Raw genomic sequence first — 25766 nt, forward strand, 5'->3', positions numbered from 1 at the left:
CACACATACACACAGTCCTTCAGCTTCTACAGGCACTATTCCACAGGGCAAGAAAGTGAGAGGTGGCTGCACTGGTATGGGTGAGAGGAAATGAGTGAATGGTTGTATGCAGTAAAGGATGAGGGCAAGAAGGAAAAAAGGAGGGAGAAAAAGAATGAGGTAAAGAACAAAAAAAATGAGTGAAAGGAAAGCGATAACTGAAATGGGGAGAGATGGGAAAAGAAGTAGAGAAAAAATGAAGAAAATAGAGGCTAAGAGATGAAAAATAATTAAAACAGTAGAAAGAGAAGAACTGGAAATAAAGGAAGGACTTAAAGAAAATGTTAAATTAAAAACAGGGCAGAAAAAAAAAGAAGTAAAGGAGCTGGGATGGGAAGAAAACAGCAGAGGGGACATTGATAAGCAAGTATAGTTTTCTACCATTCTTCTGTGTAATGTGTCCTGATTTCCACAGTAGGAGAATGGCAGGAAGGGGGTGGCGAGGAGAAAGAACACACTTTTCTCCTCTTTCCAGTACCCTTCTTTCTACTTTCATCCTCCCAACCTTGCCTGGGCACACCCCCATGTTTTTCATTACAGAATCTGGTCATCCAGTTTTCATTAACAGCATGTCAGTGTTTGTCAGACTTAAAGTCTTAACATTAATGGCTTTAAAGCAGTTTCTTATAATAGTGGCTGAAAAGAAGTATTACCAGGCCTCAGGAGTGATACACATTTATTTTCTTCACTGTAACACCTTTTTGGCCTGCATGAGTGGAATATCATTTTCTGAAATCTATTCTCAGCTGGTAGTTCATCCATCTTTTCTCCTCTGCTTCTTCACTTCTCACTAAGTACATTCTTTTCTTTGCTTTGTTAGCAGCTGGTCTTAAGGAATCTCAAGATTGTATAGTGATTTGTGGTTTGGATCTCTCTCTAGTATTACATGCTGAACTAACTGAGGTCAAGCCAGTCTCCACTCTGATGGATGAAGCTGGATGAGAATTACCTCTCCAGTATGCTAGCACTTCTAACAGAAAATTTCTAACAATTGACTTTAAATGTTACTTTTATATTGGCCTTTAAAAAAGACAATTTTAGACTCAAAGCAGTCTTACAATTTGGACTGAGATCATAATGGAAACATTTCAACTTAAGTTTTTACTTTTACACAAAAGTAAAAAACCAACAGAAAATCAGAGTTTAGAATAAGTGCTTATCAACATGAACTTTAAGCATATTAAATATTGTCCTAGGGATATGAAAGCAAAGATTTTATAGAATTTTTGTGAGGTGAGAGAAGGGTTAAACACATCGCTAATGTTTTTCAAATATCCATTTTGTGAACTTGAAAATATTTCCTTTGAACTATTCTTCAGTCAGGGAACTAGCCTTATAGGTTTTTAAAACTGACAGCATTGGCATACATGGGACAAATACTTTGCCCTTTCCCATTTCAATAAGTATTGATACTGGTCATGAGTATCACATGGAGATGGAAGTTAAAAATATTTGTTTGAAGGAACATTTTTAGACTGCCAGATTCACAGTTGTACCTACTACACCTAAACTATTATCTCCCATCAATACTATGTTCAAAAATATTGCCTCTGCCTATTCCCATTTGCATCTGCCCCACAAGCCTCGAGAATCTTCTGGTATGCAGTGTCCATTGGGGCCTCTCCCTCCCCACTCACAGAGTATTCCCAGAGAATATAAAAGAAAGTGCCCCTCAATTCCTTCTTTCAGAGTAACAGCCGTGTTAGTCTGTATTCGCAAAAAGAAAAGCAGTACTTGTGGCACCTTAGAGACTAACCAATTTATTTGAGCATAAGCTTTCATGAGCTACAGCTCACTTCATCGGATGCATACTGTGGAAAGTGTAGAAGATCTTTTTAAAAGATCTTTCCACAGTATGCATCCGATGAAGTGAGCTGTAGCTCACGAAAGCTTATGCTCAAATAAATTGGTTAGTCTCTAAGGTGCCACAAGTACTCCTTTTCAGTTCCTTCTCTATTTCAGGAATTCTTGACCTAAGACTGAATAAATGAAGAAAGTACGTAGGGAATGTGAATATGCAGAGGCAACACTCTCAAAGAACAAGAGTTATTGGTATGCATCTTCTCATATTTGAGTTATTTCTGTATGTTCCCACTACCAGGAGTTCATACAAGCCATACAACTCCCAGAAAGTAGTCTAAGAAGTTCTAGGTGAACACTTAAATGACCTAGTATGTGATTCTGTACTAGAAAGCACTGACCACATTTACAGAGTCAATGGACTTGATCTAAGGAAATGTCAGCCATATACTTTTATACAGAAATGACATCCTCAAACAGACGAGAACAAGAAACTACATGTTAAAACAATAAACACGATTTTATAGGTAACATAATATTACATTTATTGAATTGCATTTGTTACGAAATGGTATATTATTAACTAAAAATGTCTAAAGGTAACTTAGGAACAGTCTCAGTTTATCATGACAGTCACCATTGCCATTTTCAGTCTGTTTTAAACTGAGTTTGTCAAGTTAGTCTGATAGAAAGTTTATAAATAAGCTATTCAATCCAATTTCTTAATTTTTTGGTTTTCCTAAATCCAGAGTCTAAAACATGCCCTCAGGAAACTGACTACACAACCGCTCTGTACTTCAGTGAATTGTTTTCCAGTGGGCTGAAAGAACATAGTGGGATGCACCACAATTGCACTTTTTATTTTCTCCAGAGAAAGGAATCTAGGCATCAAGTGTTAAAGTTTTGTTTTAGTTTCAAATAGCCTTTTTTTGGCACTGCATATGCTAAGATTTTTTTTTTTAAACTCAAAGCAATGTTCATATTGTTTCTAAAACAAGCACAAAAAACTTTATCATGACCTAGTCTTTTCTGTGGTTATTCTCTGACAGGAAGGTATTCCCAAGCAGCTGTTTGAGTCTTTAAATGGCTAGGCTAAACTTTTAGAAAGTAAGTGTCTCAGCTAAACACCTAAATTGATATTTGTTCATGGAAATAAAAGTAGCATTATTTTCCATAGGTGCTGAGGAGCTACAGCTATCATTAATGTCAAAGGCAGCTGCAAGTCCATCGCATCTCTGCAATTCAAGGAACTTATTTAGGTGCCTAAAATAAGATTTAAGTGTCTACTTTTCAATACTTAGTGTTGAAAATTTTGGCTTTAATTTTTAGTTTCCATTTGATGTAACGGTATTAACATTACTGGAATGCAACATTTAGCTCCAAGAATAGCCTACCACTTTCCAAAAGAAACATCACTGCTTTACCTGTGTCAGCTACATAGACCATTATTAAAGCACCAACTCTCATTCTTTTAACATTAGTTTAACCCCAAGTAGAATATTTTTCATCTCAGAGTGTGAAAATTTACAAACTAAACCAAGAAACCACACAGGAGAGAGATCGTTCAAGTATTTGCATAAGAGCAAAGGTTTTCTGCTAAGCTAAGTCAACAGTAAATTTATCAATAGGAAAACAGATTTTCTTACTAGACACAGTAAGTATATTTAACAGATTTTAAGACCAGAAGGGACCACTGTGATCATCTAGTCTGACCTTCTGCGTAACCCAGGCCAAAGAACCTCAACCAGTAATTTCTGCATCAAGCCCATAACTTCTGTTTGAGCTATAGCATATCATTTAGAAGGATATCTAATCATGTTGAAAGACTTCAACTGCATCCAGGGGTGTGCACAATGGGGGGAAAGCAGTGGTGGACACAGAATAATCAGTGGGGGACACAGAACTCCTCCTGCTCTGCAGCAGGGAGAGCGAGAACGCTCCTCTCCCCTGGAGCTGCAGCAGGGAGAGTGGAATTCCTTCAGCCCAGGGACTGCGGCGGGGAAAGCACTCTCCCTCCTACAGCCCTGGAGCAGGAGGAGTTCTGCAGAGGAGTTTGCTTTTCCTTCCCCCCGCCAGAGGAGTTCTGCCTTCCGCACTGGTGCCCCCCCCCCCCAAAAGCAGTAAAATTTAAATTCCTGTGTGTGCCCCGACTGCGCCTCTGTAGCACTTTAGTGAAGACGCTACCATGCCAATGGGCGAGCTTTTCTCCCATCAGCGTAGTTAATCCACCTCCCAAGAGGTGGCAGCTATGTCAATGAGAGAAGCTTTCCCATCGACATAGTGCTGTCTATATGGGAGTTAGGTCAGTATAACTAAGTCACTATGGGGTGTTGATTATTCACACCTCTGAGCAACGTAGTTATACTAATAGAGGTCTACAGTATAAAACTGGCCTTCAAGTGATTCAGAATGCACCACACCCCTACTTCTTCTGATAGTTATTTACACTCAGTTTTTAAAAACTCTGCTTTACTTCTAGTCTGGATTTGTCTAGTTTCAGCATCTACCATTGGATCTCAATGTGCCTTTTTCTCCTAGATTAAGGAGTCATCTACTATCAAATCAATTAATCTCTTGGAGTAACTAACCAGATTGACACTCTCTCACCAGAAGGCAAGCTTTCTAAACCTCAAACCACTCTTATAGGGTTTTTTTGGTTTTGTTTTTTAAATATTTACAATTTGTCAACATCTTTTTTGAAGTGTGGACACCAGAACTGGACATAGTATTCCAGAAATGGTCTCACTAATGCCATCCACAGTGGTAATACAACCATCATGTTCCTACTTGATATTCCCTGCATATACACCTACAAATCTTGTTTTCTCTCTTAGCTACAGTATTGCACTGGTAGCTCATGTCCAACTGGTTGTCTACAGTGACCTGTAAATCCTTTTCAGTGTTACTGCATTTCAGGATACAGTCACTCATCCTATACGTGTGACGTACAATCTTTGTTCCTTGAAGTATGATCTTGTATTTGGCTGTATTAAGAAGGCATGTTAAATGAGTTCATCTTGCCATTGGAAACAGTTGACTCTCTGTAACTGTTATTTACCACTTCACCAAAATGTCCACCATCTGTAAATTTTACCAGTAATAATTTTATGTTTTCTTCCAGATCATTGATAAAGATATTGAATTGTATTGGGCTGAGAGTAGATCCTTTTGGAAACCCACTAGAAACACTGCCACTGGATGATGTTTCCCCATTTACAATTACTTTTTTGCAATATCCGTTAACTAGTTTTTAATTCATTTACTGTGAGCTACATTCATTTTACAGAGCTTTTTTTTTTAAAAAAAAATCAGAATGTAAAGTGGGACTAAGTCAAATGCCTTACAAAAGTCTATTATATGAATAAAACTTGTAACCTCACCAAAAAAGAGAGTTTGACTAGACCTATTTCCCATACAATCTTTTGTGCCTCTCATACTTAAAGTATTCTCAGCTTTTCTTGTCCAAGGAAGTCAGGCCCACTGCTCCTTAGGTTATGGGTCAGGTCCCTTCCTTACAATCGTCATAGGCAGCTACAGCTGTCAGCCAGGAAGCAAGCAGAGTCATAGAACTCTCCCCCTCCAATTCCTGGTCAGAAATAGATCTGTCATAATTGCAAAAAATGTGCGTGTAGAACAGTCAACTCACCAGCCAGCATGCCCCTCAGAGCATCTAGCCAACAGCCATTCCAGCTGTAGTGGGCTGCTATTTCTCGTGATCCTCCGGCCATGTCACATTTTAATTCCACCCCTTCCTCCTCCTTCGCAACATCTTTGCTTGCTTCAAGAGCAAAGTGAACTACTTAAAAATGCCAAAGGTATTCTCTGTCAGCTCTCCCATTTTTATTTTTCATGTCACTGAGTGTTCTTGATTCCATATAATATACAAAAATAGCATCGCTCATGAAACGCTTACATAATCTAAGAAGGAGATTTTCAAAAGCAACTAGGGGATTTAGGGACACATGTTCCATTGATTTTTCTGTGTAATATATGCCCAAGAGCTTTAGGAGCATTTCCAAAAGCCTCCCTCTAAGAGACTAATGCCCTGGGAAATATAGATGGAGGTGGTGTAGAGGATCTTTTTCACTACCATAGTTCTAACAAAGGTTTTCAGTATGTACACTGCAGGAGTGGATTTCTAGGAATGATATGCAACAAGAGGTGGTTCCCTTAGTGAACAGATTTTGAGAGATCATTCTAAGCATAAGAAGTAGCATGAAAAAAATGCATTAAGAGAGGCATAGTAAAAGCACGGGCAATTTTTTCCCAGTTGTCACAAACATCCCTCCACCCACCCCAAAAACCAAAAGATTAAAAAAAAAGTCTAATGATTTTTAAGCCAAACACCACATTTGAGGTTTTTACTTGCCTTACAGTATTGACCTTCTTTGTAAAGCCCTTTGAGATCTAAAGATGAAAACCACCATATGAGAAATAGGCATTATTATTAATAGTTATTTGGGGTTTATATTCTCAAGTTTTTCTCTGAAACAATAAGGTTTAGACTTTTTTTTTTTTAAATGAAAACAGATTCTCAGGTAACATATTGATTCCAATAGTTGAGGCTAAAAAAAACAATGCAAAAATTGGTAAACAAAATCATGAGAGTTGGTAACACTACTCGTTCAATTACTTCCCTTTCCTGAGGGATTTTTCTTTTTAAGTTTGCTTACCTCCATAGCTGCCACTGTGCTTCTTTTTCTTGGTTCCAAGTTTACTGCTAAATTTATTTCAATGACAGATATTGCACTGACAACCACTGCATGAGATGCTCGGCCAATATGGGAAGTGGAGGGGGACTGAGGCATTATGGACTTCCTACTTTTCTACCATCAGCTGTGCCAAATTCAAGGTCCCAGACAGGCACTTTTCCCTGAAAGGTGCTGGCCACACTATTCAGCAAATAACTTGAGCCTGTGCTTAACTTTGAGCAAATGAGAAGTCCCATTCAAGTCAATAGGACTACTCAGGAACTCAAAATTAAGCACATGCATAAGAGCTCTTCTGGATCAAGGTCAGACTGTTCAGCACAGGATCAAGCTACAAGTGAGGAGATCAAGCCACAAGTGAGCAGGTTTGGCACTTAGATTCTTCTGTGGTCAGGGTGAAAGGTGCCCAGCCATCTGGAGCAGAGCTAGGAATTTCCTTGCTCTGCACATTGCTGCTGACTGCACAGATAATCAGGTACAAGTTCAGGCACTTTCCAAGGTGGGAAAAGCAAAAAAGAGAAACAGCAGAACAACAGAGAGTTAGGCACAAGTAGAAAAGTTAGAGATGGAAAGATTTTAGAAGAATATTGCCAACTTCAGATCAACAAATTATTAACTTTAGTCCAAATTCAGTGTAAGATCTAATGATGTGATATGCACAGCAACTGTGTGGACAGGCATTTCTGATGAGGTATTAGAGGGAGAGGTTTATGAATACCCCAGACTATGCCATAGCAGAGAAAGGACCCTATCCCATGAGAGAGGCTCAGCAAACATAAGGGATCTGAGGCTAATGCAAATATTCCTATAATTATATATATATATATACACACACACACACACACACACACACACATCAAGGAGATTCTCTTGTCTTTGAGTAGAGGCATAAGTTGTACACTCAGAAGTATTATTTATGTCTTCAATGAGGTCTGTTTGTATACTGTGATATAAGTTTTAATTACTGCTACAAAAAAGTCTTTAGAACCATTCCAATGGAATAAGACTTTACAGACACACTGTTCACTCACCAATAAAAGATCTACAAATTCCTAAATTCCTAAAGGCAGTAGCTTGAACACAATAGAACCTCATTTTTCTCCATTTAACTAAAAGGAAAATAGCTAAAAAATAGGTGACTTTCAAACCAAATCTTGTTGTCTGATATATATATATATATATTAGCTATTATTTAAACTAGATTAAAGCGTAGTTTGTGAAAGCCAAGCTAAGACTTTGCGCAATAGAGAGAAGATGGGAAATCCACATTCCAGTAAGGAAGACCTGATTGTCAGAAGATTTTTAAAAAATTTAAGAACATAAGACATGAGTAGAAGCCTTTACATGTTTATTGTCTGGTGTAAATAGCTTCATGTTGTTCTAGTTTATTTTTAAAAAGCAGCTATTACTAGAACGATCTTACATAAAAACAATTAAGAATTCTCAACTGACATTCAAAAAAGTGTTTTATGACATCACTTTGATGAGGCCAATGAATGAAAAGCATGTCCCTTCCATAGAAGTTCACGCCTCTGACCAATGCACATTTTTTTAAAAGGCTACTGGCATCCCCAAGCCCACTATCAAGAAGGACGATTTTTTAAAAGGGTTATGAAAGCTTCGAACTTTTTGAAATACATATTTTCCATCATGAGCAAAAAGCTTCTGTCTCTTCATTTAGGTGCAGTATACCTCATATGTTTTCAATTTACATAAAGATGATGAAACTTAACTCCATACAGAGACAAACAAAATACAATGAACTCAAAGCCACAGTTTGTAAAATGCTCACTTGCGTTGCACATGATTTTTTGCGAGTGTTAAAATATTCACTATTTGGTCTCCAGAGCGCCAAACAAATTCTCTTCTATCCCTCCCTCCAACACACCATCAAGTTATAATTTTTAAATTTCAACACCTCTCCAGTACTGTTTGGTGTCTATGCCTTGATGATTTATTGTGGTTCTAACTCACACTTTTAACAAAGCAGCCACTACTATGAAAATCTAACTTGTTGACTGTAAAAAAAAAAAAATTGCATATTACAAACCTACGATTTAAAATGAAAAGATCTAGTAAGCAGAGACATGTTAACATGGTAGTCTTGATTTTAAAAGAGAAAGACTGGGATGAATCAGAGGCAGGTCCCATATTATCAGAATTCCCACAGTTTGGGGTTGGAGGCTGAAATAAAAGTTGCAGACTGGATAAACTGTTCTAGTCTGGACTTAGTTCTACTATATGATGAATGCGTAATTTCTTCTTCCTAAGCCTTTTCTGGTAAAACTGGCATCAGTGTGGCTGTTATTCTCCATTTCTTCATGAACTATCAATATTAACTATATTTCGCTATCTTTTTTTCACCACACCATTTGCATCTATGGCAACAAATTCTCTAATGCCCTTTTTTCCCTTTTGAGCCAACAGACCATTGCAAGTGAAAAGCAATTAAGGAGTTGGACAGTCTACAGCTATACTCTGTTTTCCAATAGATCAGTGTCACAGTAGCTGACTAACCAGTTTCAGGCCCAAGTATTTTAATTTTCACATTAACAAACATGTCTATGAATAGTCCGGGTGTGTGTACATATATCCTTTAGTAGAAGATACAGAGTGTTATACGTTGACAATCTGTAAGTACAATGCATCTTGTTGATCTAAGTTAAGATTGTTATGTTAACACATAGGAATAAATACCTTAACAATGTTTGTAAGTTAATGTATGGACTGGAAGAGTAAAGCAATTTACCTCAACTAGTTATTTTTATAAATTTTAATCCATAGTATTTTTTTAAAAGGGTTTGATTAATGTAGTTTTAGGTAGACAAACCTTTTTTTTTTTTTTTCCCCCAAATTGAAGTTAAACTGTTTCAGGTCAAACAAAGTGTTTCATTTGAGGAGTTTTATTTAATCTATTAATTTTTTTAAATAAAATTGAAGTGAATTTTAAATTGAAAATAAAAACATTTCATTTAGTAAACACTGAAACACTATATTAGAATTTAAAATTTTCTTTTTTCCCTGACAAACAGAGCAAATTTGCCACAAATCACAAAATGTTTCTATCAACCTGAATCTGCATATTTTTCGCAAAAAAAATAATTCATTTGAAATATTTTGTGCAGCTCTAGTGGTCAGCTGATCTTTATTGGGGGTGGGGGAGGAGGATCTTCCTTACAAATTATTTGAGTGATTAACCTTTTTTGTCTAAGATGCACAGCAAATATCTAGTCTAAAATACTATTTGAAATTAGAGAAAGATCAATAAAATCCCCACTGAGAAGGATCCCTGGGCTCTTTTACAATATAGCCATTAATACTAATTTAAACATTGGAAAAGCTGGTAACTAAAAGCTCCCATTCAGTAACAAAGTTATCACCCTAGATAGATGGAAACAAGATGTGGAATCCTCTCAAATGTAGTGAGCTCTTTCTTGTGCTAATTTTCAGAAAATAAATGTGTGACATAATGACCATGTAAAGCCATATTGTACCTCCTACAACATTTAACAAAGAAACTGCTAAATCTCTCTTTTTTATAAACTAAGGATTGTGTGGAGGATTCCATGGTTGTGTGTCAATTTCCAGATCAAATTTTCTTAATTTACAAGATAAGTTTTTCCTAACTAACCTCCAACCTTTAGAACTCAACCAGGAATCTAAAAATGAAGCTAGGTTCTTTTCCTCAAACAAACCCCATCACCAGTAATAAAGGTCTTTTGGCCAAATTCTGTCCTTAGCTATATCTCTGAGACCACACGGTACTCAAATTATGCTACACCGGTACAGCTGCACAGGTAACTGTCTTCTGTGGAGTTAGGCAGCGCCATAATTGGTCCCATAATTTCTCTATTAAGCTTAACAACTGTGGTCCAGAATCAAAACCTTTATTTATTAAGGTAAAGCTGTTAGGGTTGCTAAAAATAAGGTTGTTGGAAAAATACATACTCTACTTAGAGATGGGAGATTTAGTCTGTAAATGGTAGTGGGAGGAAAGAGGAGTTATAGAATGCAATCATATGTTCTATAATAGTATCATTTTAATGATCATTTTAAAGCCACAAAGCATTAACAAGGCCAATTCAGCAATAACTTTAAAAGATTCTCTGAGTAGGAATTGAGGGAAGTCCCACTTAGAGGAGAATACAGGGGACATTTTTAGGAATTTCTTTCCCTCTCCCATGAAAGTTGCATTTCCAGTTTATAAAACAGCTCAGTCATTTGAATCAGCCACAGAACAAAGTGACAATGAGACATTTTCTGCTAAACAAAAACACACTTACTGGTCTTCAAACAATCATTTGTCTCTGAATTGGACATGACTGTTTTGCTAAATCTAAGCCATAAATTATTAACAGAATGCATTTGGGAGGGTCCATCTGTTTACAAGATTTTATAGTTTTTAAAAAGAAAATGGTCGAATTAACACCTTTATAGCAAGAATAGCTTCTGAAAACCTGATTTAAATGAGGTGAGTATCTACTAGGTAAATGCTACTTAGAGCACAGCCTTAGAAATTGATTTGTTAATGACACCCATCCTGCCCAGATGAACCTTACATTGTTGCTTACAGGCGTGAAGGATCTAGATGTTATCTATACTAATAAAACATTAATCAAGGGCCATATTTATAGTAGGCACTCTATAAATCAGGTCAAGGCAGGTCAGAGCTGCATAATAAGAAACAACTACAGGCTAGATCTTAGTACTGTAACTGAACACCCTTGTTACTTTTCTTTGGCCCTTGGGATCAAAACTAGTAGAGTGTTCCTATCCACCTCCGAATGGTGTTTCTCTTGACATAAACCGAAGTAAACTCATTCATTACGACAGTCATTACTTTTGCACATCTTGAGAATCTCCATAAATTTTAAAAGAAAAGTCTTAAATAGCCATTTCCCCAATTCCTAAGAAGTTGAAGGATTACTTTCTATTGTACTAGGTTTGACACATCTGATAAATTTCACATGACATACTAAAAGAAAATTTTTTCAGCTGCTTTTCATTCAGTTTGTTTCATCACATCTCAGTATCTGCCCTGCTACTGCAAAGTTCATTTTCTAGTGTGATTGATTCTCATGCTCTTTAGTTACCAAGTAACAGGAATCTTTTTTATTTAAATAAAAAATTGCCTTTGTCACATTGTTCTACAGTTAACTAACTATAAAGCTTTTTAGCGAAAAGTAAATATTGCTCTTGGTCTGCTTTAACAATCAATTCCTAATGAAGGAAATATTGATAATTCTGATGAGTGCCACTGCAAGTCAAAGATCATGCCCCTGTCAACTGCTCTGTCATTTTCCATAAATCTCAGCAATATTATACAGATATTGATTGAGCATTAAACCTCATTGGTAATATTAAAAGGGGTTTTTTACATATATTTAAAGTAAGACATTATATTATGCACTTCTGTCCTACTGTATAATGTACTTGGATTATAAAAGGACTAAGCCCTAAATAAATTAAACAAAAGTTAGTGTTACAATTCTTAGTTAGAACTCACTCCCCGTACACAAAAGAGTAGCTAATAAAAATTATAGCATCAGTGATATGAGCCCACAGAGAGAAGAAGAAAGAAAATCCATAAGACACTGATGAGATAGAATGCTTACTAAAAAATTACAGGAAGAAACTTAAGATTCTGTAAGTTGCCATATTTTAATATTACAACTATCAAGAGTATTAAGGAATGCACAATCATGTTTGTAAAACTCAAAATGATTGATTGAAAGGAGAACTGAACTACTGATTTGCATCATAAACCAGGGAAAAATACTAGTATTTGCAGATCAAAAGTCTCAAACCTCACAATGTGCTGAAAGCTACGATCAGGGAGCCATCAAATACTCTGACATAAAACACAAAAGTTACCTTCCTTCGTTGACAAGTTCAATAAATGCTAGGCCTGCATTCTTCTGTATTGAGTTCTGCCACTCCTGTAAAATAAAAGAAAGAAGCGGAAGCACTTAGTTTTATAAAAATAGGTGAAAAAACAACGTACATATTCTAAGCAGAATTATCAGACTATAATTATTTGAGGAGAAAGCCATAGCATCAAGTCAAAGTAAGCTAAGAGATCCCTGAAAAAAACATGGACTATTACATATTTCTTTTGACTCCAGTTTATCTGCCTATTTAACATCATGTGATGTCACAATCTAATTTCAAACGGGTCTCCTAATTCCTCTAGTTCACTGATGCACTAGTCTCTGCTTCAACGAATCTTGGTAATGTAGCCTATGCGTTGGTCACACTTCTTTCAGTTTCATTTTTAAGCCCTATCATTTCAAATACACTATGATTTTCCTTATTGTCCAAAGGATTACTTTACATACATATTGGTTATATACTGGCAACACTGATGCCATCTTCTCGCAAAGGTATAACACCACTTCCCCAAAATCAGTCCTATATTTTCATGTTATCAAGTATTAGATCATGGAGACCTGTTATCTTTCCAGATTTTTGTACATATTAACATTTTTCTAAGGGCATGGCTAAACCAGAGAATTTACAGCGGCCCTGTAAACCGTCTAATGTAGCCACTTTAAGCTGATTGGAGAGAGCTCTCCCATTGGCTTAGCTACGCCAGCCCCCACGATTGGCAGAAGCTATGTTGGCGGGAGAAGCTCTCCCACCAACATAGCGCAGCGCACATCAGTGCTTATGTCAGCATAACTTATGTCACTCAGAGGGGTGATTTATTCTCTCTCTCTCACAGACGCACACACAGCGACATAAATTATGCCAACATAAGCTGTAGTGTAGACATAGCCTAAGTATGCAGCAGTGGCAGGAATGTTACATATACTATATATTCACATTATGTTTAATGGGGCCCTAATGTGTAATAGCACACCTCCCAATATGCATTGTTTTCCCATGAAAGCGCCACACAGCTCAGTAACTCATTTGCTAATTCATGCTCCTATTCATGGAACTCATAAGAGTTCATCTCCCCTGCAATAACTTAAGCCCCTTTCTTGACAATGCCCTATAAAGGAACCATTCTTCAATGGCAGAGGGATGGCCGGATCTCATGTGTCTTTTCCATATCTAACTTCCATGCTTTTTTGCAGATTGGTCTGATTAGAATTTTATGTCCACAATGTTCTTAAAAATCACACTCATCACTCACTTCAGCACTGTCATCATTGTCCTTTTAATCTCATCAGCACACACACGACAGACAGAAAATGTAAAAATGAAAAGGTTTCTTGAAAGCAATGGCATATTTCAAAGCATAGGACTTTTTTTCTGATCTCGAGTCAGCAGGTGAAAAAGTCACATTCCTTCTCAGTTTCATTTATTAAAACAGCATGTATAATTTTAAATTCTCTCACAAGCATTGTCACAAAGATTAGATCACACAACAAAATCAATAGCACAGTATTGTTTCTTTGTGCCTCCAATCCCAAGCAAGACAAAATTCAAGATTTTTTAAAATTCAAGCTATCAAAGAAAGGGAAGACATGCGAAATCTGAACTCTCATAGTTCTGATTCCTCAAGGTCTTAGGTGCTTTTACATATTGTATTAACATACTATAGTTTTGAAGAGCTCAAGGATAAAGCTATCTTTAGTGAAATGAGTGAGATTAGCATATATTATTTCTCATGAGATGCAATGAATTTTTACGACCACAGCTCAGTACCTTACATCCATTATCAAGCAATTTTAATTATAATCTTACCAATTAAGCCTCTACTTACTCACTGTATTTGAATTTTTTTTTGCTCCACCTTGCTATTCACTAGCTTTCATTGTTATCACGTAAATCCTGCTGATGTTGCTCCTGTCCTACTTCCCCTAGCCCTCCCTACTATCTTATTACCCTCACCACATTGTTTTAAAATACTTTGTAAGCATCTTGAGAAAGCATTACTCCTCTCTATTAGGAAACACCTAGCACACTTTTGGGTGCTGTTAATATTATCAACAAAAACCCCACAATAATGAATAAATACACAAAAGCTTTTTTCATCTTAAATCAAGCTGTAAATATTTAACATTGTATAACAAAGATAATGTAGTATATAGGGTTCTCCACAAACTTTACAGAAGCTCAGGAAAAGTAAATTAAAGAATTATTTTTCTATTTATGACATTGTCCATCTGTTTCTTCATGCTAACAATGGCTTTCTTCTTGAATAGCACTGCAATGCTTTAAAATTTAATTGGTGAAGATGGAAGTTGCCAAAAGTGAAGAGAAAGTGCATTTATCATGATATCTTTCAGCATTTTTCTCCACATCAGAAACAATTATCAAAGGAGGCGTTAGTCTAAACAATTTCATAAACCACAGCTGAACACGCCCTAAAGCGAGCTTTAATAGTTGAAAGAGACGCTTAATGGTCATCGTCTTTCATGATCAATTCAATATTTCACCACAGCATATACACCCTCTACAACAATTATATTCACTATGCATCCTGCATTGTTATCGCAAGATCTTAGTTATTCATCTCCCAAAGGTACTGATGAAAAACATGTTAAAAGGCTCAAACTCAACCACTAATGCAACTAAATAACTACACAACACATTCAAGCACTTTGAAAAGGAAGGACTATAAGAAGAGATCAACAAAGTCAATAATTTCATACTTGTTCTAAGCTCTACTTAATTGACTGTCATTTCCTGTGGCTATAAATGTTTACCCTCTAGCAGACATAAGCTACTTCTAATGCTCTTGGTCAGTGTACAATGTACAGTGAAGCAGAAAAGAACAGAAGCATTAAACACCATCATAAGCATTGGCTCCAATGAAAATATTAATACGCATTTGCAAGAGCCCATGGGTCTGAAATTATATTTTATTCAAATGCTCTAATGAGAGAATTTCTGACCTTATAATTAATATTTCACCAGCCTTTTAATGGGAGATGTAAGCACTTTGAAAAGTATACTAAAAGTGATCTAAATACACTGTAGTTTTTTTTAAATACTATCGCTTTTCTTGAAATGCTGTTTTATGACTTCTTTGAACAATATCAGTTTCATTAACCATATAGATTCTGGTACACCTCCCGCAGCAACATTACAGAAGGGGAACTATTTCTCTCACAATGTGAACAACATCATCAGCTGTTAGATAAAGCAGCAAGTTGTATTTACACTAATAATGTTTTAAAATATATACCTAAAATTAATTCAAAACTAGCAGTGCAGAGTCAAGCAAGCTTGACAGCACAGCAGAAGCATATAAAGGTGTACTGCTCTTTGAATTATTTTGTTCTCACTAAAATGTTTAAGGGTCAAGACTGAGTTTATTCTCAGCACATTCTTCTTAGCATTAGTCTTCAAAACGAAGAACAAAGGTATAGGGTGAAATCCTGGCCCTATTTCATCCATAGTTTTTGTGAGGAAACAATGCACAAATTGATGAAAAAGTTCTTGTAACAACTTGATTAAAATAACCCTGGAAAGTGTGGGGGAGGGCGGAGAGAAACTTAGAAGCAGAAACAAAGAAAAAAAGAGGAAGAAAGTGGAAAACAGAGTATTTCAGTAACTTTAAAAATAACATTACTACAGGACACTTACACAATTGGAATTTAATTTAATGTCTATGACATTATGAAACTTCCCATTTTAATAAAAAAGGCAAATTCATAAATCAAAATTCAGAGTATTTAATAGCAAGACATACATAAATGAGTAACTCATGCAATATAACAAAAGGGGCTTGCAAATTTAAGAGTACCACTCTATACCTCTCAGTTGACATAAATAAACTTGCTAAATAAGTTCTCATACAGAACTAAATGGAGTAATGAATTTATAATTTCTTTGCCAATTTACTATTAGTCTCAAATTAAATATATTGCACTAACTTAAAGGTGGCTAACTTCATATTTTCATCTCATGATTTAATCAGGTACTTAGAATATGACCAATCTAATAATAAACACATATTGATAGTATCATACACTACACGCAGAAGCAGATTTATTGAAGCCACAAACATGTAACTAAGAATAAGTGACCCAATGACAATCAAAATTTTATATATATCACTGCAATTTTTGGTTCAGCTAATGGGAAGGGCTCCAAAACACTTTGTTTCACACCCTCTTTTCTGGATCTGATTCTAGCCGTCATATCATGCTCATGAATCCTATCCAGAGAAGAGCATAAGAAAGAAAATGTTTTGGTGCCCTTCCCACTAGCCATACCAAAAATTGCAGTGATGTTTACGTCAGAAAGCATGCTTGTCCTGAACGCTATCATATAACACAAGAAGCACATATGGGTGGAGCCTAGTGTTAGCCTTGACCAAGTAACGTGTTAAAATACAAGTTGTCCTGCCAACACAAGGGTTTTTAAATGTGTTTGCTCATGCTTTCAAAAATTATCCTATTTAGATAAGGCCTATCCTAGCTTCTCTTCCAACCTCACCAATTCAAGTTACTGGTGGAAGTAATTGCCAGAATCCCCCTGTGTCACCATTTCTTTGTTCAAGAGTTCAGTGCTTCAAATAAAGGACCTCAATTTGTGTAAGACATTGAAATTAACAACTCCACCCTGCATAGTACATCAGCTCCTGGCCAAAAACTTCCTGACCCTGTGGGTACCATATGCTGGCCTCTAGTCTATGGGTATGTGTACACTGCAAGTAGCCACACCTGGCCTGTTCTAGCTGACTCAGGCTTGGGCTACAGGGCTGTCTAACTGAGATGTAAACAGTCAGCCTTGGGAGCCTGAGCTCTGAGACCCTCCCCCATCATGGGGTCCATTCCCTTTGCCAATCCCACCAAAGCTCCCATCTGGTGAACAGGAGAGGCCTTTTCTTTCAAACCTTTTCTTTCAAAGGTACATCAGTAGCCATTTGATAGCATCAATACCATTGTAAAGGAAATGAATACTCTTTAACACTTGAATTTCCGTACTTTCAGTAAGCACAATAAAAGGATGTCTAGGAAAAAGGAGAATTCAGAAAAAGTCTCAGACTAGCAGTATCCAACGTTTTTGGCCTGATGGCTGAAATATTTTTTTAAATGGTCAATACTCAAAAGCAGATTCTCTGCTCCCCTTTGTCACTCAGGCAGTAAAACAATCAGAAGCCACCCATAAGCCCGTGGCATGGGGATACGTGTGGCATGGGGTGCCATGTAGCAGACAGAGTTGGCACTGCTATGTCCTACGCTGCCTTCTCTGCAGCTCATGATGTAGCGTGCATGCCAAGGGTGAGGTGGAAGTAGCTGCACTGTGGTGCCCTGAGGTTATCCCCAGCTGTTGTGTGGTCCCTAGAGAACCTTTGCTAGCCCTTAGGCTGCTGAAATCTAAACTAGGACTGAGGCAGAGAATCAGGGAAATACAACTAGTTGCTGGTTCTCAACTTCTCTTCTTTCACCTTTCTGAGGCTCCCAAGCAGTTGTGTAGAGAGGGGAGCCATTCTTTGCGAAGTGCTCCCCTAGGCTCAGATACAGCCAGCCACGCTCCATTCTGCTTTCCTTGGGGCTTCAGCAGACTGGCAATAGAGCAAGCACGACTACTCTCCTGCTCCCTCTTCCAAGTGTATTCTTGATATTGACTGAAAAGCGAGGCATGGCAGCAGCTCATCTGTGTAAATTTTCCCATATATAAGTATGAAATTGAACCAAAACTTCATTCACTATACTGGAGAGTCAATAAGAAGTGTGATCATGTATTTGTGTGTGTGTGTGTGTGTGTGTGTGTGTGTGTATACATATATATATTTATATAAAATATACATATGTATGTATATATGTGTGTGTATACACATATACACACACACACACACACTTTTTTTTTTACTAGACATCTCTCTTTAATCTGGTAACTTCATCACTGACGAAGTCCAAGGAATCTCCTTTATGATAGTGATGAAACAGTTTAAAAATATTAAATATTACTTGAAACAGGGACAAAGAACATGTATACACAGCCACAATTAAAATTAATGCCAAAATTTTTATCTTCACACTTTCAGGAAGCAGTTATTCCAAGTACATTTCAAATAAGAAGCCCAACATATAACAAGCTATAACACATACTATTAATTGTATCAAAATTCTGTATATCTAATTAAACAATTTAATTACTAAGCAAACGTGTATATCTTCAGCCAGATATCCATAGATCGGTAGGTAGGTAGATATAGATAGATACTGATTTATTTTAAATTTGCAAAATGCTCTACCAATAGCTTTTGGATAATTCCTCCCCTCCCCCATCAGTTTTAAGTTATATGAATATCTCCACTGCTCCATATTCGTATTTTTAAAGCATTTTCCAGTGTGTTTGAAATTTACATCCACAAGTGAGAAAAAAAGGTGGCAAATCAGTAGATACTTCATCCTTTGCTGTATAACTTATGGGAAGTTTTAATCATTTATTTCAATAACGAAAAAAGTGAGAAGGATGACTTCAACCCTGACAAATGTGAATGAACCACCAAGGAACAGGGTGAGAAAATGTGTTAACATATGGCTAAGACACATATTATACACTAGACTAAAGGTCAGATCTGCACAAAAAACTTGCTCATGGAGAGATATAGTAATCTTTAAGTGCCTAAAGTAAACTATCAAGAACTTTTCAACAGTGTTTGCACTTGATGTCAGCACTCTCTCAGCACTACATCGACTACAAGCTTTGGTAAACTTGGCAATAAAGAACATAGAGTGAAAAGTAGCAGACTATCTTAGCTGATTCTTCATAGCGTAGAAGAGAAAACTATACAGTAAACTGAACAATTGTCAACCAACACAAATCTATGTACAGTCCAAGTATAGCAAATTGTTTTGACACATGTAGCTGCAACTCCACCAAGGGTGAAATCCTGGCCTCAATGAAATCATTGGGATTTGAGACCAGGATTTCATCCTGATTTAAGCCAAATAAAGCTGAAGAGGGAAACCCTATTTAGAATTTCCACACTAAAAGTAAACGTATGTACTGGTGTAAGTAGATGTTAAGCACTATAAAAGAACTGCAAAGCTACAAAAGTATGTGATGTCTTTCAAAACAAAAGTACTGAAGAAATAAATCTTCAGATTCACTGACGTTGTGTAGATCATGCATAGATATATGATAGATATAGATAGATCATAAATATATGATAAGAAAAATGTCTAGTATTGACAAACTATCAAAAAAGGAATTAGACAACATAGAACTAGATCTGAATTTTGACAATTACACAACACAAAGTACCTTGCAAGAAATATTTACTGCTGTTCCAAGCATGTAGAAAGTTGATGAATTGTTAAAAGAAATTTGACCAAAAAATTTCAATAGTTTTTTTTAATTTAAAGATTTACTCATAATGATATTATTCCATACTAAACAATGGCCCCTTTATGTCAGCCTTAACTTCGCGTCAATCTAGCCAAGTCAAGTTCTCTCACTAATCAGTAAAGAGGATTTGATTTCAACAAGGGTGATAAAAGTTGCTCTAACCCTACCCAGCTACAAGCTCTCAACAGATGATCATCATTAAGCCTCTATCAAGGGTCCACGTACTGAAGCTCTACAAATGTGTCCTATTAGTACATAGTCCGTCTGTTTGGCAACTCCAGTCTTCAAGAGAAATGGCAGCTGTTGCCCTCCAAGGTCTGAAGTCAAGTCTTTAGGGAATCTGAAAGTCCAACTGGAAAAAGCAAGGCCTGTTCATTAGAGACTGCTCCAGGGGAAACTTGCAGGGCTGCCATTAGAACTATATAAAAGAGCTAATTATTTTTATAAAAGACTTTAAAACTATCAAATGCACTCAGATACAATAAAAAGTATTTATTGCTTGCATTCCATTAAAAATACTTTTTTTTTTTTAACAAAAAGCAAAGCAGCTAGTGACAGTGTACAACTAAAGCTTTTGTATTAAGCAATTTTAATAAGGTGGCAGAAAAGTGTGTCACTGGGTACAAAATTATGTAAAACATATACATGAAATCAGAATTTTTAAAATATTTGGATTTGGTATGAAATTCACTTGATTCTATTAAGTACATTTGAAATAATGACATCCAAAGATGGGGGGGGGGTGCGTGTGTGTGCGTGTGCATACTTCCCTGAAAAATGCAAGAACTGGAAAAAAAATTAAGGTACTGAGAACTGACTTGACTAACATTCTTCTCAATTCTGCTGATTTTTTAAACCAATAGCAATATGAGCAGTTGGAAATGTCAAGGATGTGTCCAAAAATATATCAACACATCAGTTTTAAAAACTGTATTTGGCCCAATGAGTATCAAATTAACACTGAGCAAAGGACACAGAAAAGAGGAGGAAAAAAAATGTTAAAACCATAATGAAACACTTGTGGAAGAGTTGGAACACAGTTTATCTTAAGAAAGCAGCTATCCTTGTCCCATCTCATTTTCTGTGCGTTTTTGACAAGTAGATATATTTTATTTACATTAGAAAGGTATTTTTTAACATTTTAAATCATGCTATGGAATCAATGTTTCGTGTACTGAAGTATTTTGCCAGCTGTATACCCTGATAACACTGTATGTATTGAATTCTAAAAAGGTAAAAACAGATCACTACTACAGAATATTTATTACATAGTAACAAATCTTTTAAAAGTGTTATATGAAATTCATTAGTGTTCCTTAATCAATTCCTGGATCAACATGCACATTAGCTTCTGACAGCCTAATTCAAAAAAGCAATTACAACCCCAGTCCTTATGTAAAAAGACGACAGAAAGCAACTATGTTAAACCAGTTAAAGAGAATGAAAATGTAAAGAAAACAGATTAAGAATGATTTATATCAATGCCTAGTGCTGAAGTTAATTACAACTAACCCAATAAAATAGTGCCTTTATTATTGTACAGCAAGTAATAGCCTTAGACACAGAAAACAGAACTCTTTCTGCTGACTTTTGCATGCTCAATTCCACAGCACACTACATTAAGAATTAAACAAGTAGTAAATAAGCCATACAGAAACAGCAGTTTTTAACTAAAAGCAGAAGACTCCCCTGCTGTTTAACCATTTGGGGTATTCCATTGTGAACAGTGCTTCCTACAAACTGGCATTATGTTATGTGGTAAATGCCTAAGATTACCTTATAATGAGAATTTAATTTCAACACCTAAAATTAGAGTTCAACTCACAAGCTTTTATAGATTCTGAAAACAACCTTCATGCATTTAAAATTGTGTTAACCTGCTTACTGAAGTACTAGATTATTCAGTGAAATACTAAGTACAATTTCATCCTGCAAAACAATACACATCAGTTATACTATAAGAATTTTAAAGAGTAACAGGTAATTGACTTTTTCCTTGCTCTGCACAAATTTGACCTGACAGACACTTACTACATTAAATATTTACACACACACACACAGTGGTGACATTAATTTCATACCTCCACAAGATCTTACAATAGGTTGAGCCAGTGTAATCTGTGGTGGTGCACAATATTTCTAAGAAGAGATCTTGGAATAGGAAATGAATTAACTTTTACCACCAGAATGTTCGTATAAAATTACCAAAAAAGGCAACCATGTAATACAAGGCTACTGCTCATTCAGCAGGGTCTGGTGACAATCACTATAGCTCCAGGTCTGTGTCACCAGAACTCTCTGATAAAATCCTCTATATTACAGCAATTTTAAAACCTGATTTTAAAAGTTGAAATATTTATACAAAAGGCGTTTGTAGTTTAACTTATATACATTAGTCTAAATCATTACTTGAGAAGTGTCATTACATCCATAAAAATAAGACTACATTGAGAAGTGACAGACTAGTATTTAGCACAGAACAATCCCTCTGCCGTCCAGAGCCAGCAACAGACTATAGATTTGAATAAAACTGAATCCATGGATCACTGGTTTTAGATCCATTGCCTGTGAGGGAAGAGGCAGTGGGCAAGCTACCTGGTCTTTCTCCCTTTCTCTCTAGTTAGCTGTTGCCATGACTCCTCAGGCAATGTCATCAGGGGGTCAGGATTGAGTTCAACTAGCAGCAAAGCTTCCCTACTGCAGAGTTTCCTCCCCAGGTTCTTTCTTCACTGGCTATTGTTAATGCTGAGAGAGGAGGCAGGAGCATGAGAAGAAGAATAGCTAGGATATTAGTTAAACCTTGTTGTAATCCTCAATATCAGTGCAGGACTCCAGGTGTCAAACAGTTCTACGGGAGATAAAGGTGCAACGTAATTAAAGGAAAAAATTAGGGCAGGAAAAGTAGTTAGGAAAACCAATGAGGAAAAAGGACAGATTGAGTGAACATCCCAGGAAAGAAAAAAGAAAAGGCTCTATATAAAGAAGTTGTGGGTGAAACATAGTAAATGTACAATTTTTAATTTTTTAGAAATGGAAGCAAATCCAGGGCTGGCTAAATTATGTTAAAACAATTTCTGCTTGTTGATCTCAGTGTTCATTTGCTGGGCAGCCAATTTTAATTTTTGAGATTTTGTAACATTAGTCCAGTCTTCCTTGCAAATGGCAGATTATTAATTACAAGGCTTGGCAAACCATAACACACTTATAGCTGTACAGTTGCATTGGTGGTGACAGACTGATATCGCCCAGAACAACTTCTAGAGACAACAGAGCAGCAGCAATTGTCCTGCCCAATGTTAAATAAGGTTTAACTAAGTAAGGCAGCATTCAAGACAGTAACTGGTGAATAGCTTAAAAATCATAAAAGTTCTTCCTTATTACCCCTTCCCTACCCCTCAAATTTTTGTCTTAATATAAATCCTTATCAACAAATTCATAAAAAAACATGCACAAGACTGGCTGGAACACATTCATATCTGTCACCAGGTATCAGTACTACCCATATATTTGAATGAATAGCTCTTTAGGACTTACTGGTATGCAACCCTTCCCTGGATCACTACCCTCACTGTCTCCAGCCCTCCCTCTTTCTTTTGTCTTTCAATCTACAGAACTGCAATAAAGGAATTTAAACAACACAACCAAACAAGAAAAAGTTGTACAATTAACATGAGATTTGCCACCATCACACTGTTGATTCTGCCTGTGTGTTCTATTCCTTTCCCCATCCTTTGTCTGTCTTATCTATTTATACTAAGCTCTTCCATGCAACAACTGTCTCTTATTCCATGTTTGTATGTTTCCTAGCACAACAGAGCCCCATTCTCGGTTAGCTTCTACACACTGCCACAGTAAACATGATAAATAATCATGCTGGGCTGCACCAGCAAGCAAGTCTCTCCTAGACTTATCTGGTACAGAGTTTAAGAAAACAAAAATGTCCCTTACATACGAGGAGAAAAATATAAGCAATTCCCTACATAAAAACAAAGGGCCCTGGAGGAAGTAAAACTGATTTCCCCCTCCCTAATTTTGTATCATTTTTATGAACAGTGGGGATCTAATATGTGACACAGATGCACCCCAGTTTCCTACTTGTGGCAGCACCATTTGTGAAATATAAGATTATGCTGCTTTCTTGAAGGATCTCAAAGCATTTTATGAAGATTAATTAACCTCACACACATTCCTTGGGTGGGTTAGATGTTATCCCGATTTCACAGATATGAAAACTGAGGCACAGAAGGTTTGAGTGGCATGACCAAGAGTTAAACAGCAAGTCTGGTTTAACCACTAGACCAGTGCTTTTTCTAGCATAACATTCAGTTTGGAGACCATTTTCCATCCAATCTTGAATTTTTTTTTTAACAACTGTATTGAAAACATCAAGAATTAATGTGGTCAGATAACATGCAAGAAAAATTGCTCTTTTAATCAGTGTAAAACCAGAGACAAGTGTTTCCATGCTCTGGACTTTTCATAATCTTGGATTTGTCCCTTCACTACCCTCTCTCTCTCTCTCTCTCCATAGTCTCAAATTTAACAGACTAGCTGTAAAACAGCAGGGTGTCAAATTAAAGCACACTTTATTTTCAGAGGTCTCCACACTTATAGGCTGACTTCCTCTCAGGAAGAGTTCCATTTCACTGCATAGCCCAATCAGCAGGGAGCTCACGGAATTAAGTGCCAGTTGATATTACTTTGTTTTACATTTACCACCCATGAGAATATTGTTCAAAGTTCTAGTTAGAAAGCCAGCATGATATCATCCTTCTGACTAGACTGCCAAGCCACAGGGTGTGCTCTCACTGCACAAAATTCACCTTAAATGGTGGTGTTTTTTTAAGTCCTAGTGTGCTGGTGAAGCAACGGGATGCCTTTTACTTCAGAGAAGTCTTGCTTCTATAGCTAAATTATGATCCCCTAGTTCTGAACATCTGCAGCAATGTACTTTCATTTCAAATTAAGCTGTTTTTCCCCAAGCTTCTCATTTATATAAGAGTCTACTTTCCTCCTTAAACATATAAAAATATATTGATTCATGAATCATATGTACAGAGCAGCACAATTTTACATTTTATGGGCTATAATTTCAAGTTGAATAGACATTTTAAGGTAAGTCAAAACCTAAACAAGCTTTTGGATTTCTGACTCTATTCATGTGATTTTCAATTAATAATACTTTTCTTCTCTCTTAAATGAACCTATCATACCTAGAAAGCCTAAAACTGAAATAAGTAAACTGTATTTAATAAGGATCATAACTAAATAAAAACTCAAATCATAGTCACTATGTTCACTCGAAAATGTACTGTAGGGAACAAGCGTACTTTGGTAAGGTGACCTCATAAAAGTCTCATCCATCTCTAATTTGTATGACAAATTATTTCAAGCAGGGGATTTTTTTTGGTACTGTACTTGAGATATTCTAGATATATAATTCATATTTCAAAAGCACTATTCAATCCTGAGAGCATACAGTCTCTTTTGCAGTAACAAAGCTTCAAATATAAAAACTCATTCCAAAACAAAAATGGAGCACTGGCATTACTGGGCATGCTGGTTAAAACTGCATTTGCTACAGCTACCTGTGTATCTCCATTTTATCCATTTTTGATACAGTTTAACTACATAATCATGTATGACCTGAAAAATAAAATACCTTTTTAGATATAATTGTATCTCCTTGTAATAGGGTTGTTGTTTTTTTTTTAATAAAACTGTGCCGTTAATCACTTTTCAGCCAGCAGCAGTTTTCCTAATGTACAATTCATGTAAGCAGACCACATAATTAACTAAGGTGAGCTGTGTGCGCCAGCAAGTTTTCCTCATTACCATCACAGTTATTCTGTCCCACACTGCAAAGAATGGTTTAGTAAATACATTTGATATATACAACACTAATAGATATGTCAAATACATATATATGGCTACAGTTGGAGAAATATGTATGCT

The 25766-nt window shown here is 36.3% G+C and overlaps 1 protein-coding gene across 1 annotated transcript in view; it reads right to left on the reverse strand.

The window, feature by feature from the left end:
* LRBA (LPS responsive beige-like anchor protein) overlaps positions 1-25766 on the reverse strand; it is a 558416-nt gene that overhangs the window by 364259 nt on the left and 168391 nt on the right. Inside the window, exon 35 of the mRNA XM_074950978.1 lies at positions 12423-12487. Coding sequence (XP_074807079.1) covers positions 12423-12487 — 65 coding nt within the window. The remainder of the gene's footprint in view (positions 1-12422; positions 12488-25766) is intronic.

Source organism: Natator depressus, chromosome 4 (genome assembly GCF_965152275.1).
Source record: "Natator depressus isolate rNatDep1 chromosome 4, rNatDep2.hap1, whole genome shotgun sequence".
In the NCBI taxonomy this organism is placed as follows: domain Eukaryota; kingdom Metazoa; phylum Chordata; order Testudines; family Cheloniidae; genus Natator; species Natator depressus.